This window comes from Patagioenas fasciata, chromosome 17 (assembly GCF_037038585.1).
Source record: "Patagioenas fasciata isolate bPatFas1 chromosome 17, bPatFas1.hap1, whole genome shotgun sequence".
Lineage (NCBI taxonomy): Eukaryota > Metazoa > Chordata > Aves > Columbiformes > Columbidae > Patagioenas > Patagioenas fasciata.
In genome coordinates, this window is record NC_092536.1 from 6,141,028 (window position 1) to 6,153,694 (window position 12,667).

At 57.0% G+C, this 12,667-nt stretch overlaps 1 protein-coding gene across 2 annotated transcripts in view; it reads left to right on the plus strand.

Moving 5' to 3' along the window:
* The window catches only part of SEZ6L (seizure related 6 homolog like), a 39,151-nt gene extending 27,157 nt beyond the window's left edge, over nt 1-11,994 (plus strand). The window contains exons 4-17 of one of the 2 annotated variants that reach the window (XM_065851812.2): nt 847-1,039; nt 1,564-1,749; nt 2,198-2,363; nt 3,191-3,357; nt 4,345-4,539; nt 4,629-4,767; nt 6,847-7,043; nt 8,225-8,419; nt 8,561-8,752; nt 8,979-9,173; nt 9,659-9,691; nt 9,829-9,943; nt 10,189-10,291; nt 10,544-11,994. In XM_065851812.2, the coding sequence (XP_065707884.1) occupies nt 847-1,039; nt 1,564-1,749; nt 2,198-2,363; nt 3,191-3,357; nt 4,345-4,539; nt 4,629-4,767; nt 6,847-7,043; nt 8,225-8,419; nt 8,561-8,752; nt 8,979-9,173; nt 9,659-9,691; nt 9,829-9,943; nt 10,189-10,291; nt 10,544-10,573 (2,106 nt within the window). In that variant the 3' untranslated portion in view covers nt 10,574-11,994. The remainder of the gene's footprint in view (nt 1-846; nt 1,040-1,563; nt 1,750-2,197; nt 2,364-3,190; nt 3,358-4,344; nt 4,540-4,628; nt 4,768-6,846; nt 7,044-8,224; nt 8,420-8,560; nt 8,753-8,978; nt 9,174-9,658; nt 9,692-9,828; nt 9,944-10,188; nt 10,292-10,543) is intronic. The other variant, XM_065851813.2, reaches the window with a different exon arrangement.
* Nucleotides 11,995-12,667: the final 673 nt, after the last annotated feature.

Sequence of the window (12,667 nt, forward strand, 5' to 3'; positions counted from 1 at the left end):
CCCTGTGGTGCAGACCAGGACTCTGCAGGAACCCAGCACACTGCTGCAAAATAAGGCAAAATCAGCTCCTCCTGAGTTCAAAGTGACAACCAGGCTTTGCCAGACACTGTTCAGGGCTTATGGACCTTCAGGACAGGCAGGGAGTTACTTGACAGGGTGGGGTTGTTTATCCAGATGAAATCTCACTTTTTCCAGCAGAAGGTGAGAGGATGCCAGGCACCGCGGGTGGCTCTGTGTGCAGTACCAGCAGCCCTTGGGGACAGGCACAGTTGTGACAACACCAACAAATCCTTGTAGTCACAACGTCGTCGGGAGCACTCACAATTACGGACTGAGGCTGTGGTCTGTGCTAAATATAGAGCCCTGGTCCTCACCCACTTAAGGAAACAAATGATCTGATGAGCATCTTTCTGCTGAAATATGAGCCCATTTATTAAGCTGAAATGCAAATGGGGGGTTACTTTTCAGCTATTTCCAAATAGTAATTAAAGGCTTTTGGGACTGCTCATTTGCAGTGACTCCCCATCACTCCCTGGTGTAGATGAGGGATTCTGGAGAGGATCCCTGGTGCACGGGGTGGATGGTGAGCAAAAATGCCCTGTTTTGGTGGCAGATTTGTGCTGAACAGCCCAGCCGTGGCTCAGACTGGTGAGCCTTGGCCATGACCGTGCTCAGTGTCGTGGTGCCCCAAGATGCAGTTCTGCTCCCAGGACTGATGAGAGTGGAATTGGGGACCCACCAGTATCCTGACCAGTGACTCATGGGACCACTCCATCTCCTTTCTATCTCGCTATCACTGGGACCCCCACCTTCACTCCGCAGCTCACAGGTCTGTGCTCCCCCCAGGTGAAGAGCGTGAACCTGTCCGACGGGGAGGTCCTCTCCATCCGCGGGGTGGATGGCAACGCGCTGGTGGTCCTGGCTAACCAGAGCCTGCTGGTGGAGGGCCAGGTGATCCGCAGCCCCACCAACACCATCTCCGTCTACTTCCGCACCTTCCAGGACGAGGTGGTGGGGACCTTCCAACTCCACTACCAGGGTGGGTGTCTCTCCGCTGCGGTCACACGAGGACGGGTGGGATGGGTGTCAGTCTCACCAGGATGCAGGATGGAAGGAGGCTGAGCTCTTGTTTCGCTGGATGTCCATGCTCAAGGCATCATCTCTTGTCATGCCCTGGAAAGAGGGTTCAAGATGAACTGATATCCCAGACCCCAGTGTTTGCTGTGCTCCTCACACCCACCTTGCCCCATTTCTGTCCCCATGCAGCAGCTTTTCCTGCACAGACCCAGCCTGCAAGTCTATTTTTTCCCTTGCAGAGCTATAAAAAATAGATGAGTTCAAGCAAATTATTTTTTAAAATAGAAACTGGGTCTGGGCAAAAGCAGTAACAGTTAGAAAAGCAGAGACTTGCTGGTTCGTCAGTGCTCTGATACTGGCCCTTAGCTACAGGGTCTGTCTGTGGCAGCGTGGGCACATCCAGCACATCCCTTGTGTCCCCCCTGGGCTGCAGGGTGGCTGGGAGCAGACAACCCCTATGCTCTGAAATGAATGTGTTTGTTCCAGTGTTTATGCTGAGCTGCAACTTTCCACGGAGACCTGACTTCGGAGACGTCACTGTGATGGATTTGCATTCGGGTGGAATTGCTCATTTTCACTGTCACCTGGGCTACGAGCTGCAGGGGCCCCGGGTGCTCACGTGCATCAACGCCTCCAGGCCGCACTGGAGCAGCCCAGAGCCCATCTGCTCAGGTACGCGCCTCGGTGTTCAGCCTCAGGGCTAAGAAAGATTGGGATCCCCAAAGAAAAAAAGAATTAGAGTTGCTTTCTTTGTGCTGTGAGTTGAACACGGTCCTGGGAGTGAGCGAGAGCCATTCCAGCCAAAGATACTTCGGGTTTTCACACCAGTGGCAGCAGAATCTGCCTAATTAGGCAGGTAAGGGAAAGGAAATTGCAGATTTTATGGAGCGTGTGAGTATATATCTGTATACGTAAAACAAAGCAAAGCCAAGCTGGGCAAGAGGTTTATGAACTAAAGATTGGTGAGGAAAGCTGGGTGGGCATGAGCTCTCCATCGAGCGGAGTAGAGTGCTTCAAACCCTTTGCTGTGCAGAAGCTCCAGGTGCAAATGCCTCCCCATGCTCTTTGTCCTGTCCTATGTTCCTGCCCTGTGTCTCAATGGCTGTGCTCTGTGTCTCAGCTCCCTGCGGCGGGACAATCCACAATGCCACCATCGGCCGCGTCCTCTCGCCCAGCTATGCGGGCAACCAGTCAAGCAGCATGTACTGCGTGTGGGCAATCGGGGCTCCCCCAGGCCAGAAACTGCACCTGCACTTTGAGAAGCTGCTGCTGACCGAGAAGGACAGGTGAGGTCTGCGCTGAGCCCCAGTCCCTACACCCCAGGACTGCAGAGAGCTTTGCTCTGCCCGAAGTGCAGAGCCAGGAGCTTTGCTGGGTGATACATAGACAAAAGCTTGGGAGCTCCCACCTGGTCTCAGCTCCTTCACTCACCCCTCCTGGTGTTCAGGCTGCGGGTGTCCCAGGGGACAGCACCGACCCAAGCTTGGGGTGCAGCATGGAGGAGGCTGCCAGGTAGAGGATGGTGGGGATGAGGGTAGAGAAGGGTCCTGGTGCAAGGAGGAGGATCCTGATTTAGGTGTCCAAGAACTCAGGAGGCACGACGGGTCTTTGAGCAAAAAGATCTGCAAGAGGCACGTGCAGAGCCCCAGCCCCTGCTGTCCCGAGGCCCTGCACTTTGTGTCAGGGTTCCTGCAGGAATCCAGATCGCACCAGCTGTGCGGTGATGCATGGGCTGTGTCACACATGTCCCCTCCTCCCCCAAATACCCAGTGCCCAGCAACATGCACCACTGTGGTGCAGGGAACTGCAAGTCCCCCACAATCAGAACCCATAACACAAAGCACACGCTGGTGGTGCTGACGCTTGTGTTTAAACAGCATTAACATTCAGCCTGGTAACAGGCAGTAAAGCAGCTTTATGACCTGTAGTAAAATCAAAGAATAAAGCCCCTGTTTATGACACCGTAAAAGAGACTTATCTGGTTGGTGAATTTTTGTTTGCACAATTTCTTTAAAATGCCATGAGCATGAGCACCGGGGAGGGGGGCTAGGCAATGCTCTGGGGGGACACATGAATGCTTCTCCCATGTAATGTGCCATGTCGTTCCTTGCAGGATGGTGGTGTACAGCGGGGACACAAACCAGTCTGCCGTCCTCTATGACTCGCTGCGTGCAGACAGCGTCCCCTTCGAGGGGGTGATCAGCGACGGCTCCTCCATCAGGATTGACTTCCTAGCAGAGGAGCCGGCGTCCACCACGGCTTTCAACATACGCTTCGAAGGTGATGTGCTCTCATTTTGGTGCCCCTGAGAACCCCAGGCCAGCCTCAGGCAACACCCCCAGGCCTCGGGACGTTCGGGCAATTTACAGAGAAATCTGTCAGAAGGGTCTTGGCTGCCTTGGCACCAGCAGAGCCCATGCTCCACTGTGCCGCCATCCCCATGTCACTGTAGCCACACAGGGCAACCCAAACCTCATCTGGGGCTGGTGTAGCTTTGAGGAATGCATTTGCCCGGCAATGAATGGGAAAAGAAATACAAAAATGCTGTTGGTGAGCTGAATGTACACAGGATGTGTCTCCTGTGCCTCCTGTGGGGCAGCTCTGGGGCAGCAGGTGCTGTGTCCAGGATGGGGCTCCTCTGAACCCAGGCTGAAAAGGTCATTGGTTCCACTGGAATTACACAGTCTGTGGTGACCGCCACCACCCAGTCTGTCCCCTTCCCTCAGTCCCCATAGTGTAGCACTGCTGGGAACTGAGCCCACACCAGCCGGGCGCACAGGGTTGTCCTGGCTCCTGCCTTCCCCAGCCCCACCAGTGGCTCCTTTGGGGACGGGGCACTGGGAAAGCCCTGGGCAGCTCACACAGGTTTGCTCCTGTTGTCATTCAAGTGCATTCTGATAGTGGGATCAGTCCTGCGGGAGCCTCCCGCCTCTGAGCAAGCTCAGTAAGGTGCAGTAATCCCAGGGGAGATTGCTCAGCAAATACAGCAACTGGCAACACAGCAAGTGTGTGACTGATGCTGAGACACAATGGAAATAAAGTTTGGTTAAGCCTGTGTGGCTCAGGACAGATAAATTGTTGTTAATCCAAATTGCCTGTAAAATACGCCATGGAAGAGGCCACCCGTGCAGGGCAGGGACGGAGGAATGCGCTTCCAGCTGGACATTGCATCAAAGCCCCAGAGCTGAGGTGTGAGGAGCAGGGGTGGGCAGTGCTTCCCCGACCCAGTGCTGTGTCTCTGTGGCTAACGGGAGGTTTGTCTTCCAGCCTTCGAGCGGGGCCACTGCTACGAGCCCTACATCCAGAATGGGAACTTCACTACCTCCGACCCCACCTACAACCTGGGCACCACCGTGGAGTTCACGTGCGACCCTGGGCACTCCCTGGAGCAGGGCCCTGCTGTCATCGAGTGCGTCAACATGCGGGACCCGTACTGGAACGACACGGAGCCGCTGTGCCGAGGTCGGTCCCCACACACGAGGCGATGCTGGGTGGGGGTGTGAGCACACTCAGAGCCCTGTCTGAGCCCTGCCTGCCTCTCGCTCCCACAGCAATGTGCGGGGGGGAGCTGACCGCCGTGGCCGGGGTGATCCTGTCCCCCAACTGGCCGGAGCCCTACGCGGAGGGGGAGGATTGCATCTGGCGGGTCCACGTCGGTGAGGAGAAGCGGCTCTTCCTGGACATCCAGCTGTAAGTAGTCCAGACCTTGGCACGTGTCTCTGCCTTGCCAGTGCTCAGCCCACTTGGCTGCATTGTCTCTGCTCCCCCCAGCCACAGACCCATGCCTTTTCCCTGTTCTCTCTGTTGGAGCTTTCCTAATCCCTATGATGCCCTCAGCACCCAGGTGGAGGTCCAGAGCAGTACCAGTGCTGCTCCCCAAGCTCAAAGCACTGTTAAACCATCCATTGGAGTAGGTAATTTCTTCTGAGACAGCTCCTGGACTCCTCTGGAGCAAAGCCACAGGGAGTGGTGCCACAGCAGCACGTGGCCATGTGCGGCTCAGGGTGACAGCAGCACTGTCACAAGCTGGTTCATGCAGGGCCAGGAAAGCCTGGGGACATCTCTGAGCTGGAAACCTTAGGGTTAGGTCTTTGGGCTGAGTATGACAGAGGAAGGACGAGTGGCTGTGGGAGGCTGTGCCCACCCCTGCGTCCTGTGCCCTGCCTTCTACCTCTTCTGGGACCACAAAACACATCAGTTCCCCTCCCACCCGCCAGCCCGCTCCTGTGCCATTCAGTGACACAGCTCAGAAAGCTGTGGGTCAGTGGAGCAGAGGCCCAGCAGGGCCCCAGCTGACCTGTCCGGGTGCAGGCAGACACGGCAGCACTTGCTGCAGGGGGGTCAGAAGGGTGGAGGATCCAGTGCCAGGCTGGGAGCCCTTGGCATGATAATGCTGCCAGTGCAAAGGGAATCTTCAATGCTATTTTGGGTTTTCAAGTGGAGAGTGTGTTTCAAGTAGGGGCTTAGAGTCATAAAGGTTTTAAAGTTTTCTGTAAAACTCACAAGTTGGAGCTCCCAGTGCACCTCTCTCAGCTTTGTGGGTGCTTGGGCTGAGCAGAACTGGAGGCCGCTCCCAGTGCACCTCTCTCAGCTTTGTGGGTGCTTGGGCTGAGCAGAACTGGAGGCCAAGTGATTTGCAGTCATCAAACATAAATGTCACTGAGCAAATCATGTTTGACAGAAAGCAGAGATTTACTACAAATGTCAGCTTGCCATGGGGATTAGCTGGGCGCCTTCCAAGAACATTCTTAATAAAATGTTTGGGGATCGGCTCAGGCATCTCCAAACAAGGCTGAATTAGATGGGCCAATGTGCAGGGCAGGGGTCCCATCATGAGCGATCATGTCCTGGGCTCACGGGTGTTTGCACACACAGCCAGATGGATCCTGCCCGGGTGCAGGAGTCCAGGCCTGGCTGGGTAAGTTACTTCAGCCTCAGACCTGACAAAGACTCCTCCTGCAGGTCCAGGAGCATCCCGTTTCTCTCCCCAAAGGGGAAGGGGTAGACGTGGTGTCCCTGTCCCAGACCCTCCTGCACTGTCCCATAGCGGAGCGCCAGGTGCTGGCCGTGCCCCAGCATACAGGACCGTCTGTGCCACCCTTGGGGTTCATCTGATCGGTTCACCCACACTACTGCTGACAGCACTGAGCAGGCAGCCAGTGGTGGGGCTGCAGGGGCAGGAGGAAGCCTGGCAATAGGGCTGGCTGGCAGCTCCCCTGCAGGGACGGGAGGTGATGGAGCCGTGTTTCCGCGGGGATGAGCATCCATCGTCTGCTCTTTGCTTGGAAGCCCTTTGCTTGTGCCCAAGGCACAGCCCCATCCCTGCAGCAAACGGGGTGAATGGGTCTGCTGCCCGGGCTGGCTCTGGCTCTGCAGCAGCGCTTGCTGCCTGCCCGCCTGGATCGCAGTCATTCCCGACTGCATCCCGGCCGAGCCGCCCATCCGCGGGCCGCCACTGCTCTCTGCTGGCCGCGGGGACAGGCGGGGACTGCGCGGACGGGAGGATGACGCCGGGGAAGTGACAGCTTTGCCGTTTGAAAACCAGCTCTGAGACCCCAGGGGCAGGCCGATCCCACAGCGCTTGTCCAGTCTGCCTGGGGATGGCACAGGTCTGGGGACAGGTCACAAGGCAGGTTGGCTGCACCGCAGTGCTGGGGCAGGTGGTCTCCTCGCTGCCACTTGAGCCCGACACCATCACATTACTCCGCACCCAAGCTGCTTGCTAACTGAGGTCTCCTTTGCAGCCGCTAACCAAGCTTTACTTTTCAGCCTGAACCTCAGCAACAGCGACATCCTTACCATTTATGATGGGGATGAGCTCACCGCCCGCATCCTGGGGCAGTACATCGGCAGCAGCGGGCCCCAGAAGCTCTACTCCTCTAGTCCCGACCTCACCATCCAGTTCCACTCGGATCCTGCCGGGCTCATCTTTGGGAAGGGGCAAGGATTCATCATGAACTACATAGGTAGGGAGAGCACGGTGCTGGGTGCGTCCCTGGCACTGTCACTGCAGTGCAGGTGAGGACTGTGACACACAGCCAGACCAGGTTGTCCAGGTACTGGGTCTGGAAGCAGGGAGAGTTGCTGTAACACCAGCACTTTTCTGCACAACCCACTTTCTACAGAAACCCCTAGCCCCACTGCAAGTCTCTGGGTCAGTCAGTTCTGGGGTGGTTCTGCAGGAGGACAGCTGCATTTTTGGTCCCTGTTAGCCCTAATCTAGCCCAGTGCAACTGTGGAGCAAAACAGGGAGGGAAATGGCTGAAAATGGGGGGAAATCCCCCCAGCACATACGCGCAGGCACGGGGTTGATGGCACTGAGGTGCTGCAGCGACATGTCCTCCCAGGAGAGGTCACTAAACCCCGTCCTTGGGCTGGCTCTGGAGATGGGCATCCCCAGCTCACAACTCCTTGCTCTGGAGGAGCTGAGACTACACCTGGAGACGGCTGTTCACATGTCCTTTGGTGCAGCCGTGTCCGCCAGACCAGAGTGGCTGGTGCCCAAGGAAGGGACAAGGACTAAAAAGGACACTCCTTCCCCATGGCTGCCTGCGGTCTCACTGCCTGCCTCTCCCCCTGCCTGTCTTCCCTTGGCAGACTTCTTCCAAGCATGCTTTCTTTCCACTGCTGTTATGACAAACAGAGAACAAGCTGCAATGTTATGACAAACAGAGAACAAGCTGCAATGCAGATCACCTGGTCCCCTCCTCAGTGCACTGCAGCACACAGGGTTGGAGACAGCAGGGCACAAACCCCTCACCAGAGCAAACCTGCTGTGCCGTGACCACGGCATCTGCGCTGCTCCTCGTCTGCAGTCAGCGCTGAGCCTTGTGTTCCCAGGCTGCTCTTTTTGTCCTGAGCCCAGCACAGACCCTGCCCCGATCAGTACAGCACTATGCCTGCTTTTATTGTCAGGGCTGGGGAGGCTTCAAAGAGCCCCCATTACCTGCTGCTGCCCCTTCCCTCTGCCCAGGCAATGTCATCTGGAGACCAGGCCCCACTGCCTGTGGTGCCTGGGACCAGAGAGCTGTTGTGGAGGCACAGAAGCATGGCAAAGAGCTGCATGTCCCCATGCAGTGGCTCCGAGGGGGGCTGTGCTGCGGGGTCCCGCTTGGCGGGTGACAACCAGTGTCTCTCCTGGCTGCAGAGGTGTCCCGCAATGACTCCTGCTCCGACCTGCCTGAAATTCAGAACGGCTGGAAGACCACGTCGCACACAGAGCTGGTGAGAGGGGCCAAGATCACCTACCAGTGCGACCCGGGCTATGACATTGTGGGGAGTGACACCCTCACCTGCCAGTGGGACCTCAGCTGGAGCAGCGACCCCCCCTTCTGCGAAAAGAGTAAGTGCAGAAGCAGCATCTGTGCCCTGAGCAACGTGCTGCTGTTCTCCTGGCATCCCTGTGACCACACAGCTTCGTGACCACTGCCAGTCCCTGGCCACCGTGTCAGGAGTCCCCACTCTTGCGTCCTCTTCTCCCCAGTTATGTACTGCACAGACCCAGGGGAGGTGGAGCACTCGACCCGCCTCATCTCCGACCCGGTGCTGCTGGTGGGGACCACCATCCAGTACACGTGCAACCCCGGCTTTGTGCTGGAGGGCAGCTCACTGCTGACCTGCTACAGCCGCGAGACAGGGACACCCATCTGGACCTCACGGCTCCCGCACTGCGTCTGTAAGTCCGGGGGTTTTCTCTTGCTCTCCCGCAGCTCAGCTGCTCTGATCGGGGGTCCTGGGAAGCTCCTCCCTGCAGCTGAGACCTTCCCCAGCCATGCAGGGTGGTGCAGAGCTTCGAGCTACTTGAAAGCGGGATGGGGTGAAATCTTGGGTGCTTCCTCAGCTCCTTCTCTCCCTTGGCAGCCCAAGCCCTGGGGCTCACGCCAGGATGTGTTCCCTTTCAGCCGAGGAATCACTGGCCTGCGATAACCCAGGACTGCCAGAAAACGGCTACCAAATACTTTATAAGCGCCTCTACTTGCCAGGAGAGTCCCTGACCTTCATGTGCTATGAAGGCTTTGAGCTCATGGGGGAGGTCACCATCAAATGCATCCTGGGCCAGCCGTCCCACTGGAGCGGACCCCTGCCCATCTGCAAAGGTAACGGGGGATCTGGGGGACATGGGAACAGCCACAGTCCCTGACCTGGGGCAGCCTGGGGACCTTCATCTGGCTGCAAACCCCCAGTGATTTTCTAGCCAGGAGTTAAAATCACCTGGGACCTGGGTGTTTTTCTGGGTTTATTATGCTTTTTGGACACAGGAAGACCTTCCTGTTGCCACTAAGCTGCAAGGATGAATTGTCCTTAATTATTGCTTAGTGGGAATCCATGGAGACCTCATCTCTGGGGCAGCAAGGCTCTCTGGAGGATATCACGGCTCCAGGCAGAGCTGTCCTGATGGTGTCTCACTTGCCCAGTCCTGAGCATGAGCTTACTAAGAGCTTATTAAAATCTGAAAGTCTGCAATGTGGCTGGGACCAGACGGGGCAGGAAGACCCTGAGCCCAGGCTCCCTGTGTAGTCAACAGCTGCCAACACCCAGTCAAACCCAGTTACGTACCAGTAACTCTCCATTTCTCTTCCAGTGAACCAAGACAGCTTTGAACATGCTCTGGAAGGTGAGTGGGATGATCTGCTGTGTGAGGCCCATGCGGGACCCCAAGCCTGTGAGGGGCTGGGCAGGAGGGACAGCAGAGGCAGAGGGGGGATCGCAAGGTTCTTGCAAATGCCAACATAATGGATCCTGTCCTTTCAGTAGCAGAAGCCGCTGCAGAGACGTCGCTCGAGGGGGGAAATATGGCCTTGGCCATATTCATCCCAGTGCTGATCATCTCCCTGCTGCTGGGAGGAGCGTACATCTATCTCACAAGGTGAGGCATTCAGCCGGGCTAGGAAAGCCCCATGGGGACGTGGCCAGGGCTGGCTCAGCATCGCTGTGCTCTCACTGGCCGCATACCCCAGGAATGGTTCTGGGGAGCCAGCACAAAGGTCTGCTCCAGGCTCCCTTGGGGGCAGGGGGAGCCAGGATGCGGGGACATGGGAGGGCAGGGCTGGCTGTGCTTTGCTCTGGGGTCCTGCTATGCAGCCCAGTGACTCCCATGTCCCCCCCCGGCAGGTGTCGGTACTACTCCAGTCTCCGCCTGCCCCTCATGTACTCCCACCCCTACAGCCAGATCACGGTAGAAACGGAGTTTGACAACCCGATCTATGAGACAGGGGTGAGTCTTGCTGCACCCATCCCTCCCTGGGGACTGTCCCCGCAGGGAAGTGACGGGGGGTGGCTCCATCCCTGTCGGGGACTCTGTCCTCTGGCAGGCAGGAGGGGACAGAGCGGGTTGCAGGGTCTGGGCAGGGTCAGCACCATTTCCCTGGGAGCAAAGCAACTCCTGGGGCCTCTCTTACCATCTGGGAATGGGGAGATTATCCTGAAATGCAGCTGCTGCCCTCAACTGGCTTTTTCTTGTTCTCAGGAAACAAGAGAATATGAAGTTTCAATATAAAGACATTGGTAAGAGAGTCTCCGGCTGTGACCTTAATGTGCTCTCATAGAACTTCCTCAGTAACTAATCCAGAGACCACGTGGAGTTTGGTTGGACCCCTGGACCTGCTGTTGTCTTTCCTTTTGCCTCTTTATTGAAGATTTTACTGTTTTCTTCACTGTATTTATTCTATTTAAACTGCGATAGGTGTGCTGCAGAGCCCCAGGCGCAGGCAGCAGCGGGAGCCGGGGCAAAGCCCGGGGGGTCCTGGGGAGGTGTGGGGGCACCCGCTGTCCCCCTCAGTGTGGCAGCGCATTCCCTGGCACTGCCCACAGACATGCAGGTGGATTTCTGCGGTTCTGCTGTTGTTAAAAATTAAAAATGTCTCCATTGCAAGAGCCTGCAGTTGATTGCTGGGAGCTGAGGTAGGCGCAGAGTTTGCCACAGGGGCTGCCAGCCCCCCATCCCACAGGCCCTCGCTCCCCTCGTCCCCAGTGGGACCTGCAGCTGGGGGCTCAGGGGCCACTTGTGTGCCACCAGTGCAGGGACCGTCCCCACTGTGGCTCAGGAAAGCTGCCGGCCGGTGCAGAGCCCTGCTTGCCGTGCGGGGAGCAGGGGACGGCCTGGCACACACAAGGTACATGCCACTTTTCTTTTCCCGCTTTGCTTTGGATGCCGAGAGGCAGTGAGCCAGGACCCCCAGCTCCACAGAGAAGCATTAACCAGCCACCCCCAGCAGCCCCAAGGACACCGCCCTGGGCACCAGTGGAGCAGCCAGTGCCTCTGCTCACCCTGGTTGTTCCTCATCAGTGACACCATCACCCTTACCAGGAAGAGCCCAGTCCCACTAACAGGATCCTTGTCCCCCGGTAGCATCTCAGGGTAAGCAGGAGGGAGCAAAACGGGCAGAAATCAGCCCAGCAAAGCTGGTCCCACTGCAGTGGGACCCCAGTTTGAGCCTCAGCATCACCCGCGCTGCTTCACTGCCTTCACCCCTGCCAGAGCTGGCCACAGGCAGGGCTGCTCCCCAGCTGTGGGAACGCAGACCCCCAAAGGGCCAGCTCCTCCCTGGGCCCCCTCACTGCCAGGCCCTGGGGAGGGCAGTGAAGCCACCAAGGTGTCCTTGGCTGCTGGTGTCTTTCTTTTGTCCTTATAGAACAGCAGTTGTAACCACAGGAGACTGGTTTAGGTTTGGGGTGGTTAGTGCATCTCTGCAGTGTACAGCTGAGACTTAGTTTTTTTTTCCTTTAAAAACAATGAATGTGTGTTTGTAATTTGTAAAGGTTAAGAAAAAAAAAAAAAAGAAAAAAAAGAAAAAAGTGCCAAAAATGTACTAAGCATTTCATTTCCCTTCATACATGTCTGTTTTTATAAGAACAATGTGAAAATTGCTGGGATTAAATATTTTTGAACATGATAAAGTACTTCCATGGGAAACTCTAGCATTCAGTATAACCTCAATACAATTTGTTCTGTACTTTTAAATGTCTGAAATCGGTTTGCAGAGACTTGGACTGCAGGCCTGGTGCAAGCGAGGGTCAGCACCGAGCACGTCACACACCTCACCGGGCCACGGGGCGAGCTGACACAGCCTTGGGGACATCTCTGCTCCCCGGGATGCTCTATGGGAGCCAGCGCTGGTTCTACCTGGACCCAACACCACCCGTGCCCGCCCAGCCGCTGAGATGCCTCATGGGGGGGGTGGGGGTCTGGGTCCTGCCCAAGGCACTGGGACCCCTCTGTGGACCCACGGCCGTGTCACAGAGGATGTGCAAAGGTTTTCAGGAGCCCTGCTAGCACAGCCCTATGGGGCAGGGGGCCTTTGGGGACCTATCCTTCCCATGCCCTGAAAACTCATGGCCATCACCTTGCAGCTCCCATGGGACATGTGCCTTCTGGGGAAAGCATCTCCCCAAAACCACAGGCAAAATATGGGGGGGCTGCCTCACCTGCCCCCTGTATGTCTCCACACTGGCCTCATCCTGCAACACGCAGCAGAGCGGCACAGCTCAGAGCATTTCCCAGCACCTGCAGAGCCCCAGGTTTCCCTGGCAGTGGCAATGGCCAGCGGGGAGGGACAGGGACGTGCAGCCCCCCCCAGCACCCTGGGAAATG